Raw genomic sequence first — 25,641 nt, 5'->3', positions numbered from 1 at the left:
ATTTATGATTGCATTAGTACACATGGCATGGGTGACAAGTACATCTGTGAAGACACCATTAATGCTGAATGATATATACATGTTTTGGCTACATATGCTGCCATCCAGACAACGTCTTTTTCGGGGAAGGCCTTGATTATTTCAGCAAGGCAATGTAAAACCAGATTCTGCATGTATTACAGCAGCATGGCTCTGTAGTAAAAGCGTCCAGGTACTAAGCTGGCCTGCCTGCAGTCCAGACCTGTCACCACTGATAAGCAGCTGAAATTCTGTATCAAACAAAAATGGGAAACATTTCACTTTCAAAACTACAGCAGCATCTCCTCGGTTCCCAAACGCTCACAGAGTGCGGTTAAAAGAAGAGGTGATGAAACACAGCGGTAAACAGGCCCCCCTCACAACTTTTTTGGAAATGGGGTTGTATCTCGGACATATTCTGAGAACCAATTCACTGGAAAAGATCATTATGCTTGGAAGAGCTGAAGGTAAAAGAGGAGGAGGACGACCAGCTACAATGAACCAATACAATCAGAGGAAACATGAACCCTGAAGATAGAAGCCTGAAGGCCCAAATGGAAAATAGGATGTTCTGGGGAAACACTGTCCATTTGCTCACCAGGCGTCGGAAACGACAGTGCTGTAATAATAATAATAATAATAATAATAATAATAATGCTTTTAAACAGGGGTAGGGAACTCCAGCCCTGGGGGGGCCACATTCCAGCACAGTTTGGTGATTTTCTTGCTCAAGCCCCCCTGATTCAACCCATTATTAGTTACCAGGTTGACTTCACTGTGTCAGAGCAGGTGGGATGACCAAACTGCTGGACTCTGACCCTCAGCTCCCCAACCCGCTTTAAAATGAGCTCTTTTTAACACTGAAGCGCTTCGCTTAAGATGAACGCTGATATCTCCGTTTGGCGACGACTTAACGTGACATATCTCGTTTTATTGATGTGGGACAGATCAGAGCGCAGCGGCCGAGGCGGCAGGTAGATCATCTCATCTTTGTCTCCTCGTTGTGCGGTTCTTCTGTGTTTTCGTGCAGATGTGAGACGATCCTGACCAGCCTGCAGCACCCAGAAGTGAACACTAGGCGACCCGGAAGGTCTGATCTGGCACCGAAGGCAGGCTGGACAGAACATCTTAAGCTTTTATTTAAAAATCGAAAATAAAACCCCGCGTTTTCGGGGCTCGACGGGCGCGGGTACGTACACCATCTGCTCTTTTCTGCTGTGTTTGTCGTTTGTTCAGCCTCGCGCCGGCCGCGGCGGCGGAGCGCGGAGTTGGGGCTCGGAGAGCCGAGTGAGCAAAAAGTTCAAAATAAAAAAAAAATGTACCGCGGTGGTTTGGAGGCGGCATGGCGGAGACGGAGACCGCGGCGAGGCTGCTCTGCTCCCCGGCCGCGGTGCGGGGAGGCGGGGAGGCGGTCTGCCGCTGCGCCGCTCGCCGCTCTCCGCTCTCCACGGCGTGATTGTTGAAGGAAGTCTCGGGTTTTTTTTTCCTGTCTCTCTTTTTTTCCCCCTCTTCCAGCCGGGCTATTCAAACCTGCAGATCTAAGTAAACAATCATTCCTGCTCTTCACTCTAATCGTTATTTTCCCCGACATTCCCGGTCGCTCCGCTCCGCAGGCTCGGGCTTTTCGCCGTGTAAATTTGGGATCTGCAGAATATGGCGCCTTGTCCTTATAAAAATAAGACAGGCTGCCATTTTTGTTTTCCTTTTGTCTGATTTTTTTAATAAAACTGTCTGAGAATGTGGGAGAGGCTGCGGGGAGAAGGGGAGAGAGAGAGGGTGAGTGAGGGGGTCCGTGGGGGGATTTGTTTTCTTTCTTTTTTTCTTCTTCTTTTTTTGGGGGGGTTGGCTTTTTTCGTGAAATGAACGCAGTCGTCCGGCAAGTTTGTGTTTTTTGGGGGGTTAAAAGACGCAGAAGCGCCTCGTCTCGTCGGGAATGACTTCAAAGGATGCCGTGAGATTAAAAGACAAAAGTTAAGTAGCTCCAACTTTCATCTCGCGTTTCATCAGGCGACATTAAAGGACGCTCGAGCTCGCGTTGAGGCTCTAAACACACTGGGAAAGATGCTTTGGTGAATCCCGGTGGTTCTCTTTAGAACCTTTTGCATGCTCACGTGATTCTTTGCGCGGCTCAGATCGTGAAGAACGTGCTTTGTATGGAGAACCTTTGTGAGAATGGTTCTGCACCGCACTGAAAGTGTTCTGCTGTTGTTGGGGTGTCAAGCTCGTGACAGTAGAACTCTTGTTGGTGCTGTATAGAACCATTTCAGACTTCACCGGTTCTTTGCCGGGTGAAATGGTTCCTCAGATTGGTGGAGAACGGGCTTTATATGGTTCTATACAGAACATGGTCCTATCTAGCACCAAAAAAGCGCTCTGCTATTGTTATGATGTCAAGGTTGTAACAATATAAGAACCATTTTTTGGTGCTAGAACAGTTTGCAGCTCAAACGATTCTTCGTGTGGTGAAATTGGTTCTTCAGATTGAGGAAGAATGCGTTTGTGTGGAGAACCTTTTCGAAAATGGTTCTACACGGCACCAGAAGTGTTCTGCTATTATTAGGGTGTCAAGCTTGTAACAATAAAAGAACCCTTTTTGGGGCTATTTAGAACCATTTCTTGCTTAATTGATTCTTTTCATAGTGAAACTGTTCTATACATTAATGGAGAACGTTTTTATGGTTCTATATAGAACCTTTTTGAAAAAAGTTCGACATAGCACCAGCAATGGTTCTTCTATTATGAGGTCGAGCTTGTAACAACAGAAGAACCCTTTTTGGTAAACCCTTTCATGCTAAAATGGTTCTTTTCATGATGAAATTGTTCTATAGGTTGATGGATAATATTTTTGTGGTTCTGTATAGATCTTTTTTGAAAATAGTTCTACCCAGCACTGCCAAGGTTTCTTCTATTATTATGTTGTCAAGCTTGTAACAACAGTAGAACAGTTTTTGGTGCTGTTTAGAACCATTTCATGCTTAAATGGTTCTTTGCAGGGTGAAATGGTTCCTCAGATTGGGTTGTATATAGTTCTATACAGAACCATTCTGAAAATGGTTCTATCTAGCACCAAACAGCATTCTGCTATTGCTAAGATGTCATGGTTGTAACAATATAAGAACCATTTTTGGTGCTATAAAGAACAGATTGCATGCTCAAATAGTTCTTTGCATGGTGAGATGGTTCCTCAGATGGGTGAACGGGTTGTACATGGTTCTACACAGAACCATTCTGAAAATGGTTCTATCTAGAACCAAAAAGCATTCTGCTATTGCTAAGATGTCAAGCTTGTAACAACAGAAGAACTCATTTTGGTGCTATTTACTGCATGGGGAGACGGTTCTTCAGATTGATGGTGAATGTGTTGTAGATGGAAAATGGTTCTTCATAACATCAAAGTAGGTTCTCCTATTACTACAACGTCAAGCCTGTCACAACAGAAGAACCCTTATTTGGTGCTACAATAAACTGTTCTATATAGAACCATGTACAACACATTCTCCATCAACCTGAAGAACCACCTCTCCATGCAGAGAACCATTTCACCATGCAGAATAGTTCTAAATAAAATCATTGCATTTACTGAAGAACCCTCGAAGTCGGGTCTTTTTTTTTAAGTGTGCAGTCTTTTGAGCTTTGCACTGGAAGAGTGTGAGCTCTGTGAAAGTCTCCTAATGATGGAGCTCGTCTTCTTCCGCTGCGTCCACAAAGACAGATGCTGAATGGTGTCGTCCAGATGTTCCACCTAGAGTTTGTAATGCGTTGCATTGTTAAAACAAAACACCTACAGGCCTATAGAAGCAGTAGATGGTGATGCTGGTGCTCCATGTGGTCTTAATGGCAGTCTAAATCCAGATCTTGGGTTTATACTGTGTAATAATAGGATATTTCTGCAGTGTAATGATAAATGCTTTTCGGAGCGCATTGTGGACATCGCCAGAATGAAAAAAAACTCTATCCGTCTCCGTGTTTGATGAAAAAGAGCTTAATTAGTCCTGTTCTATTAGATTTCGTGCAGCACAGTGTGTGAAATGTTTAATACAAGTAATTGGATTTATAGTTTTTGGTAGTATGTTTAAAAACGCGGCACAACTTTGTCTGATCTAACTTATCATATGTCAGAAGAAATAAATATTGTGACCCATCATGTATCAAAAAAAACGTCCTGAAGTGTTATGACAATACATTTTGCCTTGTGGTCCACCCCTGGTTCTAGATTAGTTGATCTTTTAGATGTCATTACTAGTGTAATACTGCATTGGGTGGATTTGTTTGCATTTCTGCATTTTAATTGATTTATTTTACATTATATTACACTTCTATACTCAGTATATGAATATTTTCATGTTGTCCTTTAACTCTAGGGCAAATAATCTTATTTAGGGTGAGAGATATCTGTACCTCTAAAGAGTCATATTGAAATTTTATGATATTTTCAACTTTAATGTGGTGTATAATGATATATTTGACAGATAATAATTCTAATCATGATAAACGGCGTAATACAGCTAAGGTGCTTGTGATTCAAAATGAACTAAGGATAACTTAAATATCATCTGATACTGTGATATATTTGGGAAACGTTTAGTAGGCTGTGGTCAAATTAAATGTTATGTTGATATATATGGGGGAAGTAAGTGAACACATCCTGTACAGAGACCACACTTCCGCACATTTTAACGCACAATTACTGTTTATTTGCTGAACTGAACATTTTGGTCGAAACAAAAAGTGTGGCCTGTGCAAAAGCTTCCAATATTATGCACAAAAATTAGCCAAAAATGCCATATTTAAGTGTGTATGCCATATTTTAGAGGATACATTCACTTTTCTTCACTTAGAAAATCGAGAGAACATGCTGGGTAACTGGGGGTATTCAAACTGTTGCATATTAAGTGACCCTTATTAGTGCCCTAAAGTGCTGGTTACCTAAACTCCAGCCCACGACTGCCCCCTCAATAAGACTACTGTGATATGTGAATCTGTCCGTATGGTTCAGCCCCAGATCTTACACATTTACAGGGGAATTGCACGGATTTTCCAATTTTTCTGCATGGTTCAGTGGTCAAGACGTAAACAGGCTCATCCAGACTGGGTCGATTGTGATAGAAACCGGAAGTCCGAAGAGTTTTAATACCCGAAACCTTCTTTTCTGATAGTTTTGAGAAGGTTTTAGCTTAAACATGTGTTTTAAAATCCACCCATAACAGGGTGGTACATGCAAGGTACAATAGCCCCCAAAGAAAACCTGTTTTTTCACCATTGTCAGCATTTAATCTAAAAACTCAGAAGACCCGTCCACGTTCGGTAGATGTTATGGACAGGAAGCCCTGGTTCCCATCGCCACCGCTGTAAAGAAATCCGAGTCGGCAAGTTGTTTCTCCACAGTGAACCATTTCACGTCAAACCACCCTGCGACTACTTCACCTCCAAGAAGACGGAATTATGCCGAAACAATTGGTAGAATTCCCAGAACACAGTATCTGTAGATCTCATGTGCACTAAAATACGCATAGAAATAGATCAAATGTATGTAGAAATATGAAACACCCTTATATGACCACACAGAAAGATAGTTTTACAGCTTACATAGTGGTCTTGGAAATTGATTCATGCGGCCTGTTGTGTGCCTGGCGGTTATGAAGGCAGACCTCCCTGCACCGATTAACCTTTCGCTGACAAACAGCCGGGCCCTGTAGAAATCTTTCCACACAGCGTGATTATTTTAGGAATATAATTTTCTTGCATTATGTTGTTTTTTTTTTTTTTTCCTACAACACTGTGCTGTGCATGTTTTGGCAGTGTTAGCTGGGTTGAGGACTGTTTGACTAAGGGTCTGCACAGAGCAGTTCGTTCTCACCAGCCAAAAATAATAAAGCTGATATGTCCAGGCATATGAACCCCAGACTTTGTGGAATATTTCCTTAATGATGGCTATGGGTGTCTGTTTCACTTCCTGAAGAAACTGAGAGGGTAAGATGTTCCTTTGTACGTATGAGCCTGTATTTGTATCTGATGACTTGATTTGCGTGAATGTTTTTTTTTTTTTAAATGCGCATAGTAGGAAACCCTTTTGGCTCTCTTTTCCGCCGATCTCACATACCGGCATGGCCTTTCATTGGCTCAGAAGCTCCAGTCGTGTTTTTAGAGGCATGACTTGGGCCATGAAGACCTGGTACGGGCTCTGTTTGTCAGCCACTCACATACCTTCATTTCAGCATATATGACATGTTTAGCATGTTTCCCCTCGTACGAAACATGGAAAACAGTAACTGTATCAGTTGCACTGTTATCGCCAGGTAGTGACACGAGTTCTTTTTGGGTCCGAAGAGCTGGAATTAGCTTATAGTGCAGCTGCTGTGTTTTACACGTACTTGCACTATTATATCATTTCCTTTCTGCTCTGTGGTTACTACATCAGCCATATTCTTAGTAATGCAGTTCGTGGCTCTGCTCATCTCTTTTTGACCACATCTGAACAACTATTAAATATATTTAAGCTGTCACAAGTGCTCAGATAAAACCGTTTGAACACATTATTTGGTTAATTAATGTGCATTCCCAATGAATCAGTTATTGGCAGTTTAACTGGTAAACAGGGTCATAATGAGGCCATGTTCAGCAGATTCTCTACCAGGGGAACTATTGGCACCAAACTCAACTTTGTGCCAGCCAAAATCCAAACGATAGCACTGATGCATATTTGTTTACATTAGCTTTATATTTGGGTTTGGTTACTAGTGTCTAGGCTGAAGCCCTGCGATGGACTGGCGACCTGTCCAGGGTGTATCCTGCCTTCCGCCCGATGACTACTGGGATAGGCTCCAGCTCCCCACCGCGACCCTGACGGAGAAGCGGCTTAGAAAATGGATGGATGGATGGATGTCTAGGCTGAACTGCTCGGCAGACGGCTAACAGGCTACTCCAGTAATCAGGAGTGACGCTAACAAAACCTTGAATTCTCATAGCACAATAGCGTAAATTAGCAATGTAGCGGTGGTGGTACACAGGCTACTTCTAAAGATGACTTCATCAGTAAACAGGGCTATAATAATATGCACAAGTTTGAAATGACTGGTTCAGAGTAATGACTTTAAATGCATCAGTTGAATTAGCTGATACCTGCAGATACCTTTATAACGCGCACGTTTCGGGCAGTCGTGGGCTGGAGGTTAGGGATCTGGCCCTGTGACCGGAAGGTTGTCGGTTCAATCCCCAGCACCGACAGTCCATGACTGAGGTGTCCTTGAGCAAGACACCTAACCCCCAACTGCTCCCCGGGCGACGTGGATAGGGCTGCCCTCCGCTCCAGGCAATTGTGCTCACTGCCCCCTAGTGTGTGTATGTTCACTAGTGTGTATGTGGTGTTTCACTTCACGGAGGGGTTAAATTTCCCCGTTTGTGGGATTAAAAAAGTATCACTTAACTGCCATGCATTCTTATTCATTTTGCCACATAGTGTTTTATTTCTGTTACATTTTTTCAGAAGCTTCTAGTTATGGTTTTCAGGAAAAGCGATCTGGAATATTGAAAAGGCTCTGCGTAGTTATAGTTCAGTTAAGCCTATTTTTGCCGTAATGCCTTTAAAAACAAACAAACAAACAAACAAAAACAAAACCAGACTACTTGATTAATCTTCCAAATAGAATCATGTAATTGAGTCCTGATATAGTGTGGATGACTTAAATGTGTTTCCTATAGGGGGTAAATATGCATGTATGTATTTGGGAATCTTATAACAGATATGAAGATATTCACACAAGTATTCGCCGAAATAAATTGATCGGTTTTCTAGAGATTTCTTTTCCAGTACCATGCTGAGACCAGTATTGCCACGTTGAGCCAGTATTATTTCTTTAACAACCTATTATTAATTGCAGCGCTGCATTTCAGCTGAGCATCTAAAAGTAGACAGTCATGCTGAAACTACTTCAACACGCTCTCACCCCACAGGAAGAAATGCACAGCTCACAGCATCACCTCACAGTGTGAGCGTGCGCCGTTTCCTCTGTGTGTTCTGTAAAAATAATTCTGCTATTCAAGTCAGATTTTGTGATTAGATACATTAGATCGTTTCCCAAAGAACTGTAACTGAGCTGAGCCACTGTGGGGTCACCTCAAATGTCATAAATACATTAGAGCCATTTCAGCTTTCTCTAGCTGATATATGTGTGTTCCATGCAGGGCTGAAGCTCTTCAGCCCTCCTCTCCTTGTTGAGAGGCCATTTGAATTGCGAGTTTCAGTTCACATAATGCTCTATAGAAGCTACGCACTCTCACTCATAATACACCCTCTTTGAGGTCAGAGAACTGCATCTAGGCTGTCCAGACAATCGGACGTTCCTCTCAATGTGGTGAGTTGTGTGTTTTCAGTACAAGTGCACAGAGGAAATGAGAGCTGAAGATATCAGGCAGGACGGAGTTCATAACTGCACACTGACGTGTTTCCCAATAAAAGAATAGAATATTTGATCCACTTGATATTTTTATTTGTAGTAAATTAAGAATATAGGTATCATATGTGTGCATTAAAATATTATATTAACATTGATCTTTAGTGCTGAGGCATATACTGTATGTAATAATAAATCGCTGCTGTCGGAACAAAACCTCATGTTTCCAACATCAAAACTTCACAGGAGAAGGAAAAAACTTACTCTACTCTTAATGTAAGTCAATGGAACCAGACGTCTTTCCAAGTCATTTTGGGCCGTTTCTTTGGGTCCATTCATCATGAAATTTACGCACAACGTAAACAACTTGTGTTTTCAAACTAAGTCAATATCTGAAAAAAAATTGGTTCCGACAGCAGCGATATACACACACACACACACACACACACACACACACACACATATATAAAGTTAAAGTGCTAGCTTTAGTGTGAATGGGCGGGGCAAAACAGATGCAGGCTGAATATTATTATTATTATTATTATTATTATTATTGGCATTTGGCTGACGCTCTTATCCAGAGCGACTTACAATTTGATCATTTTACACAAATGGCCTAACTGCATGTCTTTTGGACTTATCTGTATGTATATGTGTGTATATATCTGTATGTATCTGTATGTGTGTGTGTGTGTGTGTATAAATGTTTTTGTGACGTTACAGAAAGAACGAATTCAAAACCAGCTGTTTTTGCAGCTTCCATATATGGCCTGTATGGACTGGTGTGTCTTGAAACCTAAACAATATTTACATATTAAGTCAAATTCTTTTATAAAATAAAATAAAGGAAAGTAGTTTTTCTATGAAATGGGCCGTTTTAGTTTTAAGGTTAGACAAAATACTAGTATTGTCTTGATGATAAAAAGTCAAATGTCTTTTTTGAGCAGCTGTTAAAGCTAAATTAGCTGATTAGCTTCACGCCGCAGCTGGCAGTAGGTTGTACTTATATACTACACTGCATCCCCACAATCACACGCAGAATTATTCATACCGTCTCCTAACTGAGTTAAGGATTAGCGCCCAGTCCTTTCCTGCTTTGTTGTGTCTCAACCTAAAAATGCGTCTATTTCCCATTGTGAATTGTAATTTAGTGTGATTATGATAGTGAGACTAATGACTGGAAATAGTTACGGTCAATTTAAATAACTGTGATAAGGTGATTATATAACATAATGCATTGTATATTATATGGTGAATGTGACATGATTTAACATTGGCCTGCAAAAGAATTCACATTTGTAGGATTAGTTTAATGCTTTGTTTGATCAAAACAGCAACAGAAGCATTAAACTAGAACTGAGATTCGTCTGGACTCTCAAAGCACACTGATTGGATAGAGGCCTCATTTGCATATTTCAGCTTTTCTCCATCTCCAAATTGGCCAAATTGCACCAACAATTAACAAGCAGCATATTGTGCAGCCCGACTGACGGCTTATTATTCTGTACCTATGCTGAATTAAGACACGTGGTAACTAATATGAAGCTAATCTGTAAGTTATAGGCATGAACTGACGTGTGGGCCCACATACGCGTGCTTACGGATTAATAAGCTTGGCTTGATTTGTAACCGTGCGGCTGGGTTTGGTTAGAGTGAACAGCCTTAACGGAGTGTGACTGTGACTTCTTCTGTGTTTGTTCCAGCATGGCTGAGCCACGGTTTAATAACCCATACTTCTGGCCTCCACCTCCCGCGATGCCTGGTCAGGTACGGATCTTTATTTACTGAATATTTCACTGTCAGAGCAAAAAGTAATGGGAAAAACACACAGCTGAAAAACACAAAACGTCAGCAGTGGTCCGGAGCAAGGCTCTGGACTTAGCATTGATCATGAACGAGGGAAAAGCAGCTCTTAGTTCAAACTCATTCACCTCAAATTCATTCTGAAAACAGATCGACTTCTTCCCTGAGTTTATTTTCTTTAAGGGAACAAATTGGGCGGAAAAAATCATATTTGCAAAGTTTTTTCTGAACCTCGAGAGCTGACCGATCATGTCAGGGGTCTGTACGAGGCTTCTTGTGTCCCACCACTTCTACATCACCCACAAAACTCCCAGAAACATTTGAGTGCCGTAAACGTCATGCGGATTAGAAACATTCATATAGCTTGGTAGATCAGTGGGAGCTGTTTTATACGTAAATCCGGAGAGGCCATGACGTGGTTTTCTGGATTGTTATGTTGAGATAACATGTTAATTATCTTCTTAACTCAAGATAACAAAGTTGTTGTCTTGAAATAACAAGCTACTTATGTTGTTTTCTCGATAATCATAATGGATAATGGGTTAATTATCTTGTAAAATGAAGTTGTAATCTTGTGATAATGAGTTATTTATTTTACTAACAAGTTACCTATATTGTTATCTCAAGATAACAAAATTGTTGTCGTGACATACCGAGTTACTTATCTTGCTATCTCAAGATAACAATTCACGGCCCATGGCATCTGACTTCCTTAGGTTTTTTTTTTTTTTTTTAATTAGAAAAAAGATGAGGTTGTATTTAAGTGAGTGTTTGTTTATTTTTATTTATTTGAATGTTTTCCTTGTAAACTGTAAGGATGTGAAGTAAAAAAGCCTCGCTGGCTGTCTGTTTTCTGGTACTGTGAAAAAATTGCAAAACACTTTCACCTTAAAACACTTAGTTTGAAGACTGTATACAAAAGAATCGTTGAATTTGGGCCCAATCCCATTTCACCCCTCGCCCCTACCACTTAGCTCTTAGCCCTGTGTTTTGCACGTTCACGTCTGGGGTTAGGGGGTCCCAGTTTTGTTGAGATGGAGGGGTAAGGCGAAGTGTTAGGGCGGCATGGCCCTCCAAACGGAGCTTTTTCAGAGACACTCCAGAGTGTTATGAGAAAAAAAGAAAACCTGGCAAGTTGGCTCAACAAGAGACCAAAGAAACAAAAATGTGTGAATTTTCTGTTAAAAAACGAAAACCACTGTATTATTTTAGTTTGATATCGTTTCGTTCGTTTGATATCATTACGGTCGTTTTCTTAATAACAAGCTTTAAAATCCATAATATCATGCTAATGTCTCGGCAGCTAGCTAGCTAACTTTCCAGTTCCACCTTAAATAGTCCAGCAGTGTAACTGCTACTCCATATAATGTGGAACGGGAAAATTCAAGCAAGAAGCTGGCGAATAGCTTGAGCATCACCAATGTATTAGGGGCAGGCGATAATAAATATCGTCCCCCTCTTTGAAGGCATATGATGTCCTAAATGTAACTAAAGCCAAGTAGTGAGGAACGTTTCCCTTCCCTGCTGTCGCTGCAGACGGGCAGGGTCGTCTGCAGAGCAGCGCTAGTAGCTGTTAATGAAGCAGTGTTCTCTTTTATTTGAGAGTCCCATTTCATTGGGCAAGATTTCAACCACAACCCCTTGAAACTCAGTTCCAAGGGGTTAGGGTGACACTCCAAAACAAGGGGTAGGGGTAAAAAGAAGAAATGGGATTGGGCCTCAGTCTCTTAAATTGGAAAATGTTTCATATATATCATTTTACTTCATTCAGGATAGGTCCCAGCATGTATCATTATCATAAGAATAACCCTGGCGTCAAACAAGACGAGGAGATCTCTAACAGCCCTGCTTCCGTGGTTTCTGGCACGGTGGGCATGCTGTTGTGTACAACCCCAATTCCAGTGAAGTTGGGACGTTGTGTAAAACATAAATAAAAACAGAATACGATGATTTGCAAATCCTTTTCAATCTATATTCAATTGAATACACTACAAAGACGAGATATTTAATGTTCAAGCAGATAAACTTGTTTTTTGCAAATATTCATGCATTTTAAATCTGATGCCTGCAACACGTTCCAAAGAAGTTGGGACAGGGGCAACAAAAGACTGGGAAAGTGGAGGAATGCTCAAAAAACACCTGTTTGGAACATTCCACAGGTGAACAGGTTAATTGGAAACAGGTGAGTGTCATGAGTGGGTATAAAGGGAGCATCCCTGTCATTCACAACCAAGGACGGGGCGAGGTTCACCACTTTGTGAACAACTGCGTGAGCAAATAGTCCAACAGCTTAAGAACAATGTTTCTCAACGTGCAATTGCAAGGAATTTAGGGATTTCATCATCTACAGTCCATAATATCATCAAAAGATTCAGAGAATCTGGAGAAATCTCTGCAAGTAAGCAGCAAGGCAGAAAACCAACACTGAACGCCCGTGACCTTCGACCCCTCAGGCATTAAAAACCCACATCATTCTGTAACGGATATTCCCACATGGGCTCAGGAACGCTTCAGAAAACCACTGTCAGTGAACTCAGTTCGTCGCAAGACAACGCCAAGCCACCTACAAAGCTTCAATAATTAGTGTCCCAAACGCTTATTGAGTGTTAAAAGGAAAGGTGATGTAACACAGTGGTAAACACGCCCCTGTCCCAACTTCTTTGGAACGTGTTGCAGGCATCAAATTCAAAATGAGTGAATATTTGCAAAAAACAATAAAGTTTATCCGTTTGAACATTAAATATCTCGTCTTTGTAGTGTATTCAAATGAATATAGGTTGAAAAGGATTTGCAAATCATCATATTCAGTTTTTATTTATGTTTTACACAACGTCCCAACTTCATTGGAATTGGGGTTGTATAAAAATGGACAGAAATGAGTCGTAAAGGTAAAAACAACAGTAGCAGTCATTTTGAAGCTCATTGCCAGAAACCACACAAGCAGGTCTATTTGAGCTTACTTTAAAAACTCGGCGCCATCTGGGGAAAGTGTAGGATGCTTTAGGCATGCAGTCTGCACAGTGCTAACTGGTGACTATAGGCTTTCATTACTTGTTGGCTACATTAGCCTTCTAGCTCTAGTGCATAACTAAAGAAGCAAATTACCAAATTGACCACATTTGGTTTAAAAAGAAAACTGCAAATGAGATTTTCCACTGACCGATTCCTTTAAGACGAAATCTGTAGTGAAAGTCCCTGTAAAGTCCAATAGTGGATACTGGAGTATTCACTGTGTATCAGGATATGCTGAGGAATTTGAATACCAACTCAGTCGCATCATAGCTTTTGTTCCTAGCTTGATTCTTTGCTGTCACCGATCGCCCAGTAGGGTCCACTGGCAGACGTCATGGCATGCCTTGTTATTCCGATACTGGCATAGTGAACGTTTCTCTCGCTGTTCTCAGCTGGATAACCTTGTCCTAATCAACAAGATCAAAGAGCAGCTGATGGCTGAGAAGATCAGGCCTCCACATCTGCCGCCCACTTCAGTCCCGTCCCAGCAGCCCCTGCTGGTGCCTCCCACGCCTACAGAAGGTGGTCAGCACAGCATGTCGGTGCCCAAAATTCAGCAGATGCCTGGGCTTCATCCCCACAGCCCCACTCAGCCTGACATCGCCCTGCACGCCCGGCCAGCCTCCAGCACTGTCGCAGGTACACGTCCACACGGTGTACACAGCGTACACGCTGTCCTGCAGCTTCAGCACACATTTAACTCGACTCCTGTTTTGCTGTATTGAATCGACATTATATAATTCTGCATTTGTAATTTAATTATTACATAATTTGCATTCTCTACCAACAGATTTATGTCGGCACTTTGGACTTTTTACAATCAAACGAACGCAACTCCTGCCACCCCCCCCCCCCCCATACCCACCCACCCACCCACCCACCCATGCCCTCAAAAAAAAATGCCATTCAGAATGTAAAACACATCAGCCTTCCTTCTTCTTAAAAAAGATCACATTTAACATCAAATCAAATTAAGGTGTTTTCCCACAAGCTTCTCAAGCCTGGCCTCCTCATGCTCTGCATTTTTGCGTAATAGTTTCAGGCTTCTTCCTGAACCTCCATGTTCACTTCCTCATCATCTGTAACATCTGACTCCTCTTCCTCCGTGTCCGCGTCCAGCCTAGTTGAGGACGGCTCTGTGTTTGGCTCAAAGAGTCTTAGGTTTGCTTGGATGGCCACTAGTTGTCCCACTCTCTCATTTGTGAGCCTGTTGCGACCCTTTGTGTGGGTGTTCCCAAACAGCGACCAGTTCCGTTCAGAATGAGCAGTGCGTGCAGGGGGCGTGGTCTCAATAGCCCATCAGAGTTTAATGTGCCATGCGCCTGGGATTGAGGAGCAGCTTTGCTATTCAAGTGTTTTGGTATCATATCTAATTATTTTAGCCAGGATTATGCTTCAGTATATTTTTACCAACTACATGTAAGTTTCTCACCTTTAGCTTAGAATATTTCCGTTTTATTCCCATTAATTCCCATAATTACCTGTGAATTTCCATGGTAAATTTCCCAACTTTGAAAATTCCTGGAATTTTGCAGCCCTATAAATAATAAAATGACAACAATTATTATTATGATATTATCACAAGCTTAGCAATGTATCTCCTTTTCTGCTTACTTAACACAGCTGTGGTATAAATTGGAAATTTATCTTAAACCATAGAGGACCTAGGAGGGTTCAAACATATATATACACTACATTTATGATCAATTCCAGATGTATGTTTTAAAAGATTTCACAAAAGTATACTCCCCAGGATTTCACACATGAATCTAGACTAGCAGGACTGTCGTAGAGTATAGGAATGACTATGATAAATAAAAATAATAATAATTCTAAATGTTTAAAAAGCCTATATCATTCTTATTTTTCCTGTGAATTTCCCCCAGGACGCATTCTTGGTGATGTAAACCTGAATCTGGATGATAAGACAGCCATAAAAGCTAGAGGACTGTGGGAGGACTGGCATTTACGACAGATTATAGACCAACCATCAAGAGCGAACCATCTGTCAGGTAACTGCACTGTTATTAACACAGCAATGGTATCAAACTTGCCAATGTAGCCAGAAGGAAGGATTCGTTTAGGTTTGCATTTCAATTTCTCCCTTTTTGTTCTTTGATCCCGACAGTGTTATTGTTGCTAATCGTACATATAATCGGTTTAATTTTTAAGTGAAACAACTCTTCAGAAAGCTTTTAAAGCGATAGTTCCCTTATACCAAATGTAGTCCGTCATCTAAGACATGTTTAGTGTGTTATGTACTGCATTAATTATTTACTTAAAATGGTCAATAATTATTTAGGCATGCAGTTTTCATGATGGTAATTTGGGGGCTATAAGCTTCTGATACTTTTTAGCTACATAAGCCTTATAGCTGCAGTGCAACACCAAGAACTTCAGACACCAAACGTCTTCATATGTGACTGGGTGAATTAGATTTTTTGCTAAACTGTGTTTTCTTAACAGCTTTGCATTGTTTACATACACCAATCAGGCATAACATTATGACCACCAAAGTATCAGAGAAACAGATGGACTACAGTCTGTAACTGTAGAACTACGAAGTGCAGCTATACAGTAAGTGGAGCTGAAAAAATGGACAGTGAGCGTAGAAACAAGGAGGTGGTCATGATGTTATGCCTGATCGGTGTATGTGAGCTTATAGGAGATGTTTTTGTGTCTGTTGGTCAGGTATAGCACTCTCGTCTCGTAGCGGAAACTGTAACACATCGGACACCTTGACCCTTGCAACCCCCACATCCAGCAGCAGCCAGATACGCCAGGGTGGGGCCCCTTCCACAAACCTTGTCTCAGGATTGGCCTGTGGCCCAGGCATGGAGGCGATCAAAACCAGTGGTGGACTTGCAGGACTTCTGGGACCCACCCCCAAAACTGTGGGACGGGGCCGCAAAAAGATCAAGGCGGAAAACACCTCTGGTCCTCTGTTAGTTGTGCCCTACCCTATTCTGGCCTCAGGAGCTGACCAGTCATCTGTAACCATCACTGCCAAAGAGGGCAAAACATACAGGTAAGAACACCTTTGATTACAAAAGTTCACATATCTGGTGCTTCATACTTAAAATCAAATATTTATCAGCCTGCAAGTCACTGTAGACGGATTTTTGTAGACTTTAAATTCCTGTTTGGCAAAAAATAAAGTAAGTTCTCCTCTTATTCTGACTGTTAATTGGACATTTGGTGTCTGAAGTTTACAAAAACAAGTCGACAGGCTTCAGAATGTCTGCCACGTCTGTTTAAGCTACGTACATCCATTTTATTGACCTCTGACATCGCGTTTCATTCTGTAGTGGGCACCATAGTAACGACTCCTGGTGTTCTCTATGAGAGAAATGAAAATCGCTTCCTGTGCCCTGAGGTGAACCAAAGTGTTCTAAACCCAGTATGTTTTGCCACCTGAACATTTTTCTTCTGAATGTTTTATGATCCTCTGAATTACGAGGTCATTAAAGAGGCAAAATCTAAATGTTGCAACATGCATGCGATTACCTCCGCGCATTAAACGGCCATCATAAGACTGGCAACCTCACCAAAATACCCCACACAGGCAAGTAAGCTTTCTCCAATGTATTAGAGTTTTTGGCAGTAGTAGCCAACAGATTGAGTAGCCTGCATTAGTGTATAATTGTATGATTTCAATGCAAAGGAGCGTTAGATTGCTTGTTGAAGGATGGAGTGATATTCCGCTAATCCACCTCGTGGTGGAGCGCACAGGATAAAGCATATCAACCATTCCCGTTTACCACAGACATTCCTTCTTCTCATTTCTCACATTACGAGCCTCATCGCTCATTTTTTGCTCAGGTCCGATCTCTCTTGCACGATGGTTCACACTCGTTTAGGTAAGTGACTCAAATCTGACATTAATGTGATGAACCGGCCTGAACTGACCCTCATGAGCTCCTCCTACTCAGTAACGTCACGTGACTGAATCACTGCATCATCAGCACAAACTGATGAGCAGATCGAGCTTCGCTGAGAAGATCATTAACTCTGATCAGCTCTCAGCTTCATTATTAGAGCCAGACGGAGGAGAAAAAGGTGAGATGAGCTGCTTTTCCACCGTTTACAGGCTTTAACTTCTGTTTGGCGCTGCTGCCAGAGTAACGCTGAATGATGGAGTACGCACAGTGGAAAAAAAGCACATGCATTCTGGTCTGATTTGAAAAGATCAGATTTGTGTGCTCACACAATATATCAAATATCAGATCCGGGTCACATTAGGGATTTGATTTGAACCTGGTAATGTGAACCATAGAGAGCCATAGAGAGAAGCTGCCTTGGGGTTCCTAATATAGTCATAATGCCAACTTCACAGGTCTGTTGATAACAGGGTGCCAGACTGTCATAAACCACATTATCAAGTCTATTATATATATCATTAACAACATTTTCATCCAGTAAAATGAGCTCCTTGTGGCTCCAGTGCAAAACTAAATAGGCAAACTTCAGAAACCAAGCTTGTCTTTCCTGCTGGGCTACATTTAGGCGAAGGAGAAAACTGTAAATCAGATTTCTCACTGAACTGTCCCTTTAAACTCCCATATTCTTTTCCACAGGTGTAAAGTGTGCCCGTTGACCTTCATCTCCAAGTCAGACATGCAGATTCACTCGAAGTCGCACACAGAGGCCAAGCCACACAAGTGTCCGCACTGCACAAAGTCCTTCGCCAACGCCTCCTACCTGGCCCAGCATTTACGCATCCACCTCGGAGTGAAGCCTTATCACTGCTCCTACTGCGAAAAATCCTTCCGCCAACTCTCACACCTACAGCAGCACACTAGGTCAGATAGACATTGTTTGCAGGTCAGTTGATTGAGAAGTGGTTCAAAGGTAATTGGAGTTAATTTGGCCATTTTTTCTCCTTATGCAGAATTCATACAGGTGACCGACCTTATAAATGTATCCAACCAGGCTGTGATAAAGCCTTCACACAGCTCTCCAATCTGCAGGTAAGGCCTAGCAATCCAGCTTTCATCGCTTTAGGACTGTGTTAAATGCTAAAGCAGTGCTGTCTTTATACTGTTGATGCCAGCTTTTATCCTTATCCTTAAAGTGGAAGTTATTTCTGAATATTATGTATCTCATTATAATCAAGCATTAACCTCTTAAAGGGGAATTCCACCCATTTAAAAAAATATGCATCATCAAATTGTTAAAGCATCGTTCACAGTAATACGTGGAGAGATGCTCAGCTCTAGAGAAACATACAGAGCCCAGATTCACAGTGGAGGTGATGGGAACCAGATGTCTGAAGATTTTAATGACTCCAAGAGCTCTCTTACAAAGTTATTACATGACATGGTTACAAATATGCTGCCTGATTTCAGAAACATTATTAAGATAGTACTGAGAAACTTTTGGTCTGACGTGTTTTTTTTAATCCATTCAGGGCAGAGAGGTGCATGGAGAGTGTTTTAAGGCAAAATAATAAAAAGAAAATGTACTTTTTCAAGTTTATCACTGTTTTACCATTAACATTACCTTTAGACAGATGGAGTGTTTGTATAGTAAATAAAATAGCTGCATTTGGTTTAGACCCCTGGTTCCCATCACCACCACTGTAAAGAAAGATCAAACCACTTTGAGCGACTTTACTTGCAGTCACTGAACTATGCAGAAGTTTTGAAAAACCTCTAAGGACTTGTCTGTGGGTCCACACTTTACTGGCAGAATCTCATAACTACATAAAGCAGATTAGTTTCATAGTTGTTGCTGAATCGTTTACAGTAGTTACCAGATAATATCGAAGGGGAATTCCACCAAAGTTTCTACATCAGTAAATCACTTGGATGTAAACAAAGTCAGTCACAGTGTTTTGTTAGGAAATTGTTCGTTGTACTTACATACTCAGATTTTCTTTACAGTGGTGATGATTGGAACCAGGGGTCACAATGTTTACAACAAAACATATCCGTTTTATTTACTACCTGAAATAAATAGTGGACCTATGTTCTGAGTTTTATGTTTTGATGGTAAAATCTGGACAACGGTTTTCTTTGGGTACAGTTTTGCCTTCTAACGCCCCACTTGTAACTCCTTTCTGCGCATGCCTTTTAAAAACGACATTTTAGACCAAAACCATACCTGAAAACTATCATAAAATTGTTACGACAGTTTTGAGAGATGATTTTGATGATTATGCTGAAACATCAGGCAGCAATTCTTAACAATTAGTAATAACTTTGGAACTTCAAGCGTTCCTGGACAATTGCCTGAATGAGAAGCCTACGTGTTAAAAGCTCTTATCGCTGCTGTCAGAACAAAACGTCGTATCTCCATTTGGTCATTTTTTCAGTTTTTGACATAATTTTGAAAACACCTGTTGTCCTTTACATTGTTTTACAATTTCATGATGAATGGACCAAAAGAAAAGACCCAAAACAGCTTGTAAAAAACTCTGGTTCCGTTGACTCACATTCGAAGTAAAGTAGGTTTTTCCTTCTCCTGTAAAGTTACTATTTTAGAGATATGAGGTTTTCTTCCAGGAACAACGATACATTTGTTTGTTTATTATGCTGAAACAAATCTGTGTTTCTTGCCTTGCAGTCTCACCAGAGATCACACAACAAAGACAAGCCATACAAGTGTTCCCACTGCTACCGCGCGTACTCCGACTCCGCCTCTTTACAGATCCACTTAGCTGCTCACGCCATCAAAAACGCAAAGGCCTACTGCTGCAGCATGTGTGGCAGAGCATACACCTCAGTAAGTCCAGCAGGTTTTACCTTAAAAACAAACTTTTCTGCTTTCACACAGTAAGAGAAGTGGTATCTATTGATTAAACAGTGCTTTCAGTCCAACTTATGGCAACAAAGTCACGTGATATCTACGTATTATTAACCCATATTATTTTGCTGTATTTCATTTTCATTACATGCTTACTTTAATGTAATTAGGAATATATTATGCAGTTAGTTGCACACTAAATCAATGAAATTCCTAAAAATCTCTTCTACTTAAAACAAATGTGGTACTTTGATCTTAATGAGATGTTTAGAATCTGCACATCCAATAGGATATTTCTGCTCGAGTCGACCTGAATATAAAATTAGTTTTCTCACTGGTGATAACTATGACTTCTAAGTAGAGGTGGGCGATATGACAATATTTGATTATCATGACAAATCAAATTATCGTGATGCACATTATGCTTTTCCAAGCACATCATGGATGTCATCAGTGCTTAAAGAACACTGACCAATTGCGTATTTCCATTTGTATTAGTGCAGTACGGTGTTTACAGTGTTGGATACATGGGTCATTCTATAGAAATGTCCACCTTTTCTATCCATCCATATGAAACACTGGTGTTACTGATCCTCACTGGTGTTACAAATAAGAAAGGTAACACCAGAGACAATTTTAATGAATTTTACAAAACGGCTGTTGCAGAGCATCAAACCACACGCTGTCAATCATTGAACATCCACTAAAATGTGTCATTTAATCCATTTGTATTCTGTGTTCTCACAATTACCTCAGAATAAAGTCGGTCACACCAGTGACGTCGGCTTAAAGCTTCATATGAGATCAGGAGCTGAATGAGAACTGAGAGACGCAGTGGACTCACCATGAGCTTTTCTTCATAGATCCTCAGAGAACAGGTCAAAGGAGGTCGAGTGACGTCATCAGTGTGATTTTTATTTCAAAATATGAGATTTTTTGTTACGTGGTAACACCAGTGACTCGACTCCTGGGGACAACTTTCATTATATGCTTTTGATTTATTTGGCTTTTGATTTTAAATTCAAAATGATTTTTTTTCCTCAATGTGACCTCTGAGCCTTTACACATGACTGAGGACGAGCTCTTCTGTGATGCTTGATGAATTCTAGATAATCAATTTAAAAACCAATATTGCTAAATTGAGGCTCAAGAAGGTGTAATTGTTAAAATCATTTTATTGATTAATAATTAATAATTTATTTATAAAATATGAATAAATTGTAACCCGAACACGTTTTTCAAGTGTAACATATCTGTAAATGCTAGGGACAGAAAAATGGAAGTTTCTGTAGAATGACCCAAATAACAACATCCATCCATCCATCCTCAACCGCTTATTCGGGTCCGGGGCGCGGGGGCAGCAGCCTAAGCAAAGAGGCCCAGGCCTCCCTCTCCTCCGCCACCTCCTCCAGCTCTTCTGGAGGGATGCCGAGGCGTTCCCAAGATAGTCGAGAGATATAATCCCTCCAACGTGTCCTGGGTGTTCCCCGTGGTCTCCTCCCCGTGGGACATGTCTGGAACACCTCCCTAGGGAGGCGTCCAGAGGCCATCCTTACCAGATGCCCGAACCACCTCAACTGGCTTCTCTCAACGTGGAGGAGCAGCAGCTCTACTCCGAGCCTCTCCCGAATCGCCGAGCTTCTCACCCTATCTCTAAGGGAGAGCCCGGCGACCCTGCGGAGAAAGCTCATTTCGGCCGCTTGTATCTGTGATCTCGTTCTTTCGGTCACTACCCAAAGCTCCTTGACCATAGGTGAGAGTCGGAACGTAGGCTGACCGGTAAACTGACAGTTTCGCCTTCTGGCTCAGCTCTCTCTCTTCACCATGACGGCCGCGTTTAGGGTCCGCATTACTGCAGACGCCGCACCAATCCGCCCGTCAACCTCTCGCTTCATCCTTCCTTCACTCGTGAACAAAATTCCAAGATATTTAAACTCCTCCAAATAACAACATGCCTATCATTTTTGGTAGCTGTTTAAATGTAGTTGTAATATTATATTGTGTCAAAATATCATATTACATATTGTGCATCATGAAAATGTCTTTAAACACCGTGACATTTTTCCCCATATCGCCCACCACTTCTAAGGAGAAACTGCTTTATCTGTCATTCCTGCCCTTTTAGAAAGTGATTTACCACTAACTACCAAGTGCAGTGCCGATAATAAAGCAAGCTAAAGTCAACAAAGGCGGCTTTTTGTTGAGGTTCTAATTTTGATCAGTGATATCATGCAGTTCAGAGTGCTCAGCAGCTGCAGCCGTCACTGAAGGGCCATCTTCCTTTTGATTGGTTTGGTCAGCGTAGACAAAACGCTGGTCACTTGACCACTTTTTTTGATGTGAACTTTTTGAGCGCACCAAGTGCTTCACTCAAGCAGTGTAGTGAGCACAAAACTCAAGATGCCCAGAACACAAAATATATCTCTCCATTTGAGAACAACAGCAAAAAGGCACCTTGGGCCTCAAGATACATGTGCAGTGATAGAAGCTAATACCCTCATCAGTAAACATCAAACAAAATCATCACAGTTTTATCCAACTGTGTCACGTGAAGTCATTAGAGTTGCTTATGGTTCCTGACACCAATTCACACTGTCACCTATAGACGTGGACAAAAGTACAAACAACTTTAAGGTTGCTTCTGTTGTTTTTTTAGCTGGGCGACATACTTTTGTCCATTTTCATAGATACAGTACAGTGTAGCTTTATAGAAAACATATAAACCAGTTTACTTCAGATCACTAAAGAACTGGATATGAGAAATTAGATCCCATTTAATGGTATTTAGTCTTTTAGAATGAAATATAATAGAAAAAGCCCCAAATTTTTAAATGTATTAGGACTGTTTCATAATTCGTTTTGCTTTTATACATTTTATCTACATTTTAATATGTATTTGATATTTAAATATCATAGTCATCCATATTTCTTTTTTTTTTTTTACGTGCCATATTTTTGTAAACTGATAATTATTGCAGTTAGAAAAATGTAAAAAAGGGGCTGAACAATGAATCGTTTATGTCTGAATCATAATTTGAAAGAGTGATTTCTCAGTCTTGCACACAGCCTAACGTCTGAGAAAACATGTGCCTGGAGTTTAGTTTATAGAAAATAACTGCATTGCATAGTAGCAGTGTTGAAAAATCACAATTAGATATTTTCCCAAAATTGTTCATCCCTGTGCTGAACTGGTGGCTATAAGCTTCTCTTCATTGTGAGCAACATTAATCCCGTAGCTCCATTGAACAGATACAGCGTTCCTAAAACTGTTCTGTGTTCCTTCCTGTAGGAGACCTATCTGATGAAGCACATGTCTAAACACACAGTAGTGGAGCACCTGGTGAGCCAGCATTCACCACCACGGACGGAATCCCCCAGCATCCCCATCCGCATCTCCCTCATTTAACCCCAACGACACACACACGGACCAGGGCGCATGGTCAGTCCCCAGCTTCGCCTGAATCAAACCAAATCACCTCTGCTCAGTGGTGTTCTCTTTCGCTTAATCATTCCTTTTTTCTGGGATACATTCCAAAACGTTTTAGACTGTATTCCTGAAGCCTCTGAGAGAAGAAGGCCGAGTCGGTTTATTTTTGTGTGTTTATTTGTTCGTTCTCTCTCTTTAACTCAGTGTTTGTTACGGAGAAGAGGGACTAGTAGGGACATCCAAAGACAGTTTTGCAGCACTTTCAGGCCATGTAGTATTGGCTTAAAAATTGTTCAGTCTGTAAAGGCATTGCTCTTGGCAGCTAAATTTTCAGATGTTAGGTGTTGCACAGGGAAAAATAGACGCTCTGTTTTGTCCTGGTAATATCTAACGATCTTGAACTCATGCTGAGACATTATATATTTAGAGCATGGACCAAGTCCAACACACCTTTTCTTTAAATTTCTTACTCTTTTGTATTTCCTGTGTTAGGAAAGTCATAAAGGGGCATGTACCGTATATTTTTCAACATTTCGAGTGGTTAGATGTGAAATGACGCATTGTAAAAACAAGAATTTCTTTACACTGGCGGTGATGGGAACCAGGGGTTGCATCGTTTGAACATACCCAGTTTATTTACTATCCAAAACCACCAGTGAACCTACACGACAATAATGGTAAAATAGTGGTAAAAATGTTTTCTTTGTGTACTAATCTGCCTTATACACCCAGCATGTACATCTCCACCATGAATAGTGGTAGGTGTAGATAAGTGGCTATCACCTCTGCCTTCTGTGCTGTGGACTGGGATTCAATCCCGCATCTGGGTAAGCGCCCTACACTATACCTATAAGAGTCCTTGGGCAAGACTCCTAACACTACCTTTGCCTACCTGTGTAAAAGGATCAGTCACTCTGGAAAAGAGTTCAAAATGAATGTGTTTTAAAAATACCCTTTTGTGCCAAAATCTGATCTCAAAGCTATGGTAAAAAAACAGACATTGGGCAGCGAATTCCTAACCATCTAATGTAATAACTTCTTGTTGGCATTAAATTCTTCAGACGTCTGGTTCTTATCACAGTCACTCTGACTCATTAAGTCCCTGTAGAATGGAGCATTTCACACCAAACCACTCTGGACACATACATTTTGAAAAATCGGTGGACTGCTCCTTTAATCAGAAGTTTTCTGCTTGAGAAGCAAACGGTTTTAATGTTTTGTATGTTTAAATGCATATTTCCTTTGGTAGGTCTTTATGAATGTGTGATTTTTTTTTAGTGTCTGTTCATCAAGCTAAACTGTTCTTAGTCCTTTAAAATGATGTGCTTTTAGTGCCAAAAACTGGGACTACAGAACAGCATAAGATGCTGGTATCGCTCAACTCTGGTGTACATAAACACGCTCACACTGCCACTGATGTCTAAAGATACTGATATTCACCCGACATGTTCTTTTGGGGGCTATGCTATGTACCATTCAACAGTCCACAGAAATGTCAGTTATGTCACACCTCCCTTGTGTACATATGTTTATGTTTCAAATGTCTCTGGTCTCTTTCATCCATGTATTATCATGACTAAGTATTAATAATTGCCATTATATTATTTTCTATACAGTCAAGCCTTAACTATTTTATCACTAATTATCATCACATTTTATATACAAGTTTACCATACTGGTGTTCTCACTGTACTCAGTACTGTATGGCTTTTTTTAATTTCCTAGCATGAATATTCTGTAAATAAACTATAAAATACTTATGTGTTAACCCATTTATATAAAATGTCTAGTTATTACAAATGTTTTTTTTTATTTGTCTTGCATTGTGGTACTCTATAAAGTTTGCCTTGGCTGCTATATGCAAAGTCAAGACTTAGAAAGGACTTTGTATAAATAAGGAAAGAAAATAAATCAGAAAAGTCTGGACATTCTTGTAGTCTTGTGTTTTATGATGTTCAGGCTGGTGTGACATCACTAGGGACTTTGTAGAAATTGCATTCAATGAACTATAAAATTGTGTTTTAAATGCAACTTTTCTGGGTGTGTATGTGTTGATACTGGTACATAAACATTTTAAAGTGTAGAAATTGGGTGCAGTAAAATAAATATAATGCAGACATTTAGCACAGCAGCCAGCCCTGCACCGCATTAACTAACTGGGTACAATAAATACATCATGTCAATGAAATATCAGTCAAATCTAAACATTTTTGTAGTAAATATCAGACGATACTGATATGATTC

The 25,641-nt window shown here is 40.7% G+C and overlaps 1 protein-coding gene across 5 annotated transcripts; it reads left to right on the top strand.

Annotated features, from left to right (window-relative positions):
* The first annotated feature begins 741 nt into the window (after positions 1–741).
* On the top strand, positions 742–25,325 carry znf362a (zinc finger protein 362a). Of its 5 annotated transcripts, none has more exons than XM_017720930.2 (9): positions 742–992; positions 10,112–10,175; positions 13,616–13,862; positions 15,110–15,235; positions 15,915–16,251; positions 17,801–18,025; positions 18,115–18,193; positions 19,791–19,949; positions 23,260–25,325. In XM_017720930.2, exons 1-9 carry the CDS (start codon positions 898–900, stop codon positions 23,374–23,376), a joined length of 1,449 nt encoding a protein of 482 aa, XP_017576419.1. In that variant the 5' UTR covers positions 742–897; the 3' UTR covers positions 23,377–25,325. The 5 variants fall into 5 exon arrangements, with proteins under 5 accessions (XP_017576419.1, XP_017576420.1, XP_017576422.1 ...); XM_017720931.2 differs by lacking the exon at positions 742–992 and adding an exon at positions 1,065–1,207; XM_017720933.2 differs by lacking the exon at positions 742–992 and adding an exon at positions 1,354–1,560.
* The last annotated feature ends 316 nt before the right edge of the window (positions 25,326–25,641 follow it).

The sequence above is a fragment of the Pygocentrus nattereri genome, chromosome 21 (assembly GCF_015220715.1).
Source record: "Pygocentrus nattereri isolate fPygNat1 chromosome 21, fPygNat1.pri, whole genome shotgun sequence".
Lineage (NCBI taxonomy): Eukaryota > Metazoa > Chordata > Actinopteri > Characiformes > Serrasalmidae > Pygocentrus > Pygocentrus nattereri.
Note: the sequence above shows the minus strand (reverse complement) of the source record. Positions and strands in the feature narration are given on the sequence as shown.

Coding starts and splice junctions, on each gene's coding strand:
- znf362a (XM_017720930.2), top strand. CDS start 898: ATGAACGCTGATATCTCCGTTTGGCGACGACTTAACGTGACATATCTC. Junction 10,176..13,615: donor CTCCCGCGATGCCTGGTCAG/GTACGGATCTTT, acceptor CGCTGTTCTCAG/CTGGATAACCTTGTCCTAAT. Junction 15,236..15,914: donor AAGAGCGAACCATCTGTCAG/GTAACTGCACTG, acceptor TCTGTTGGTCAG/GTATAGCACTCTCGTCTCGT.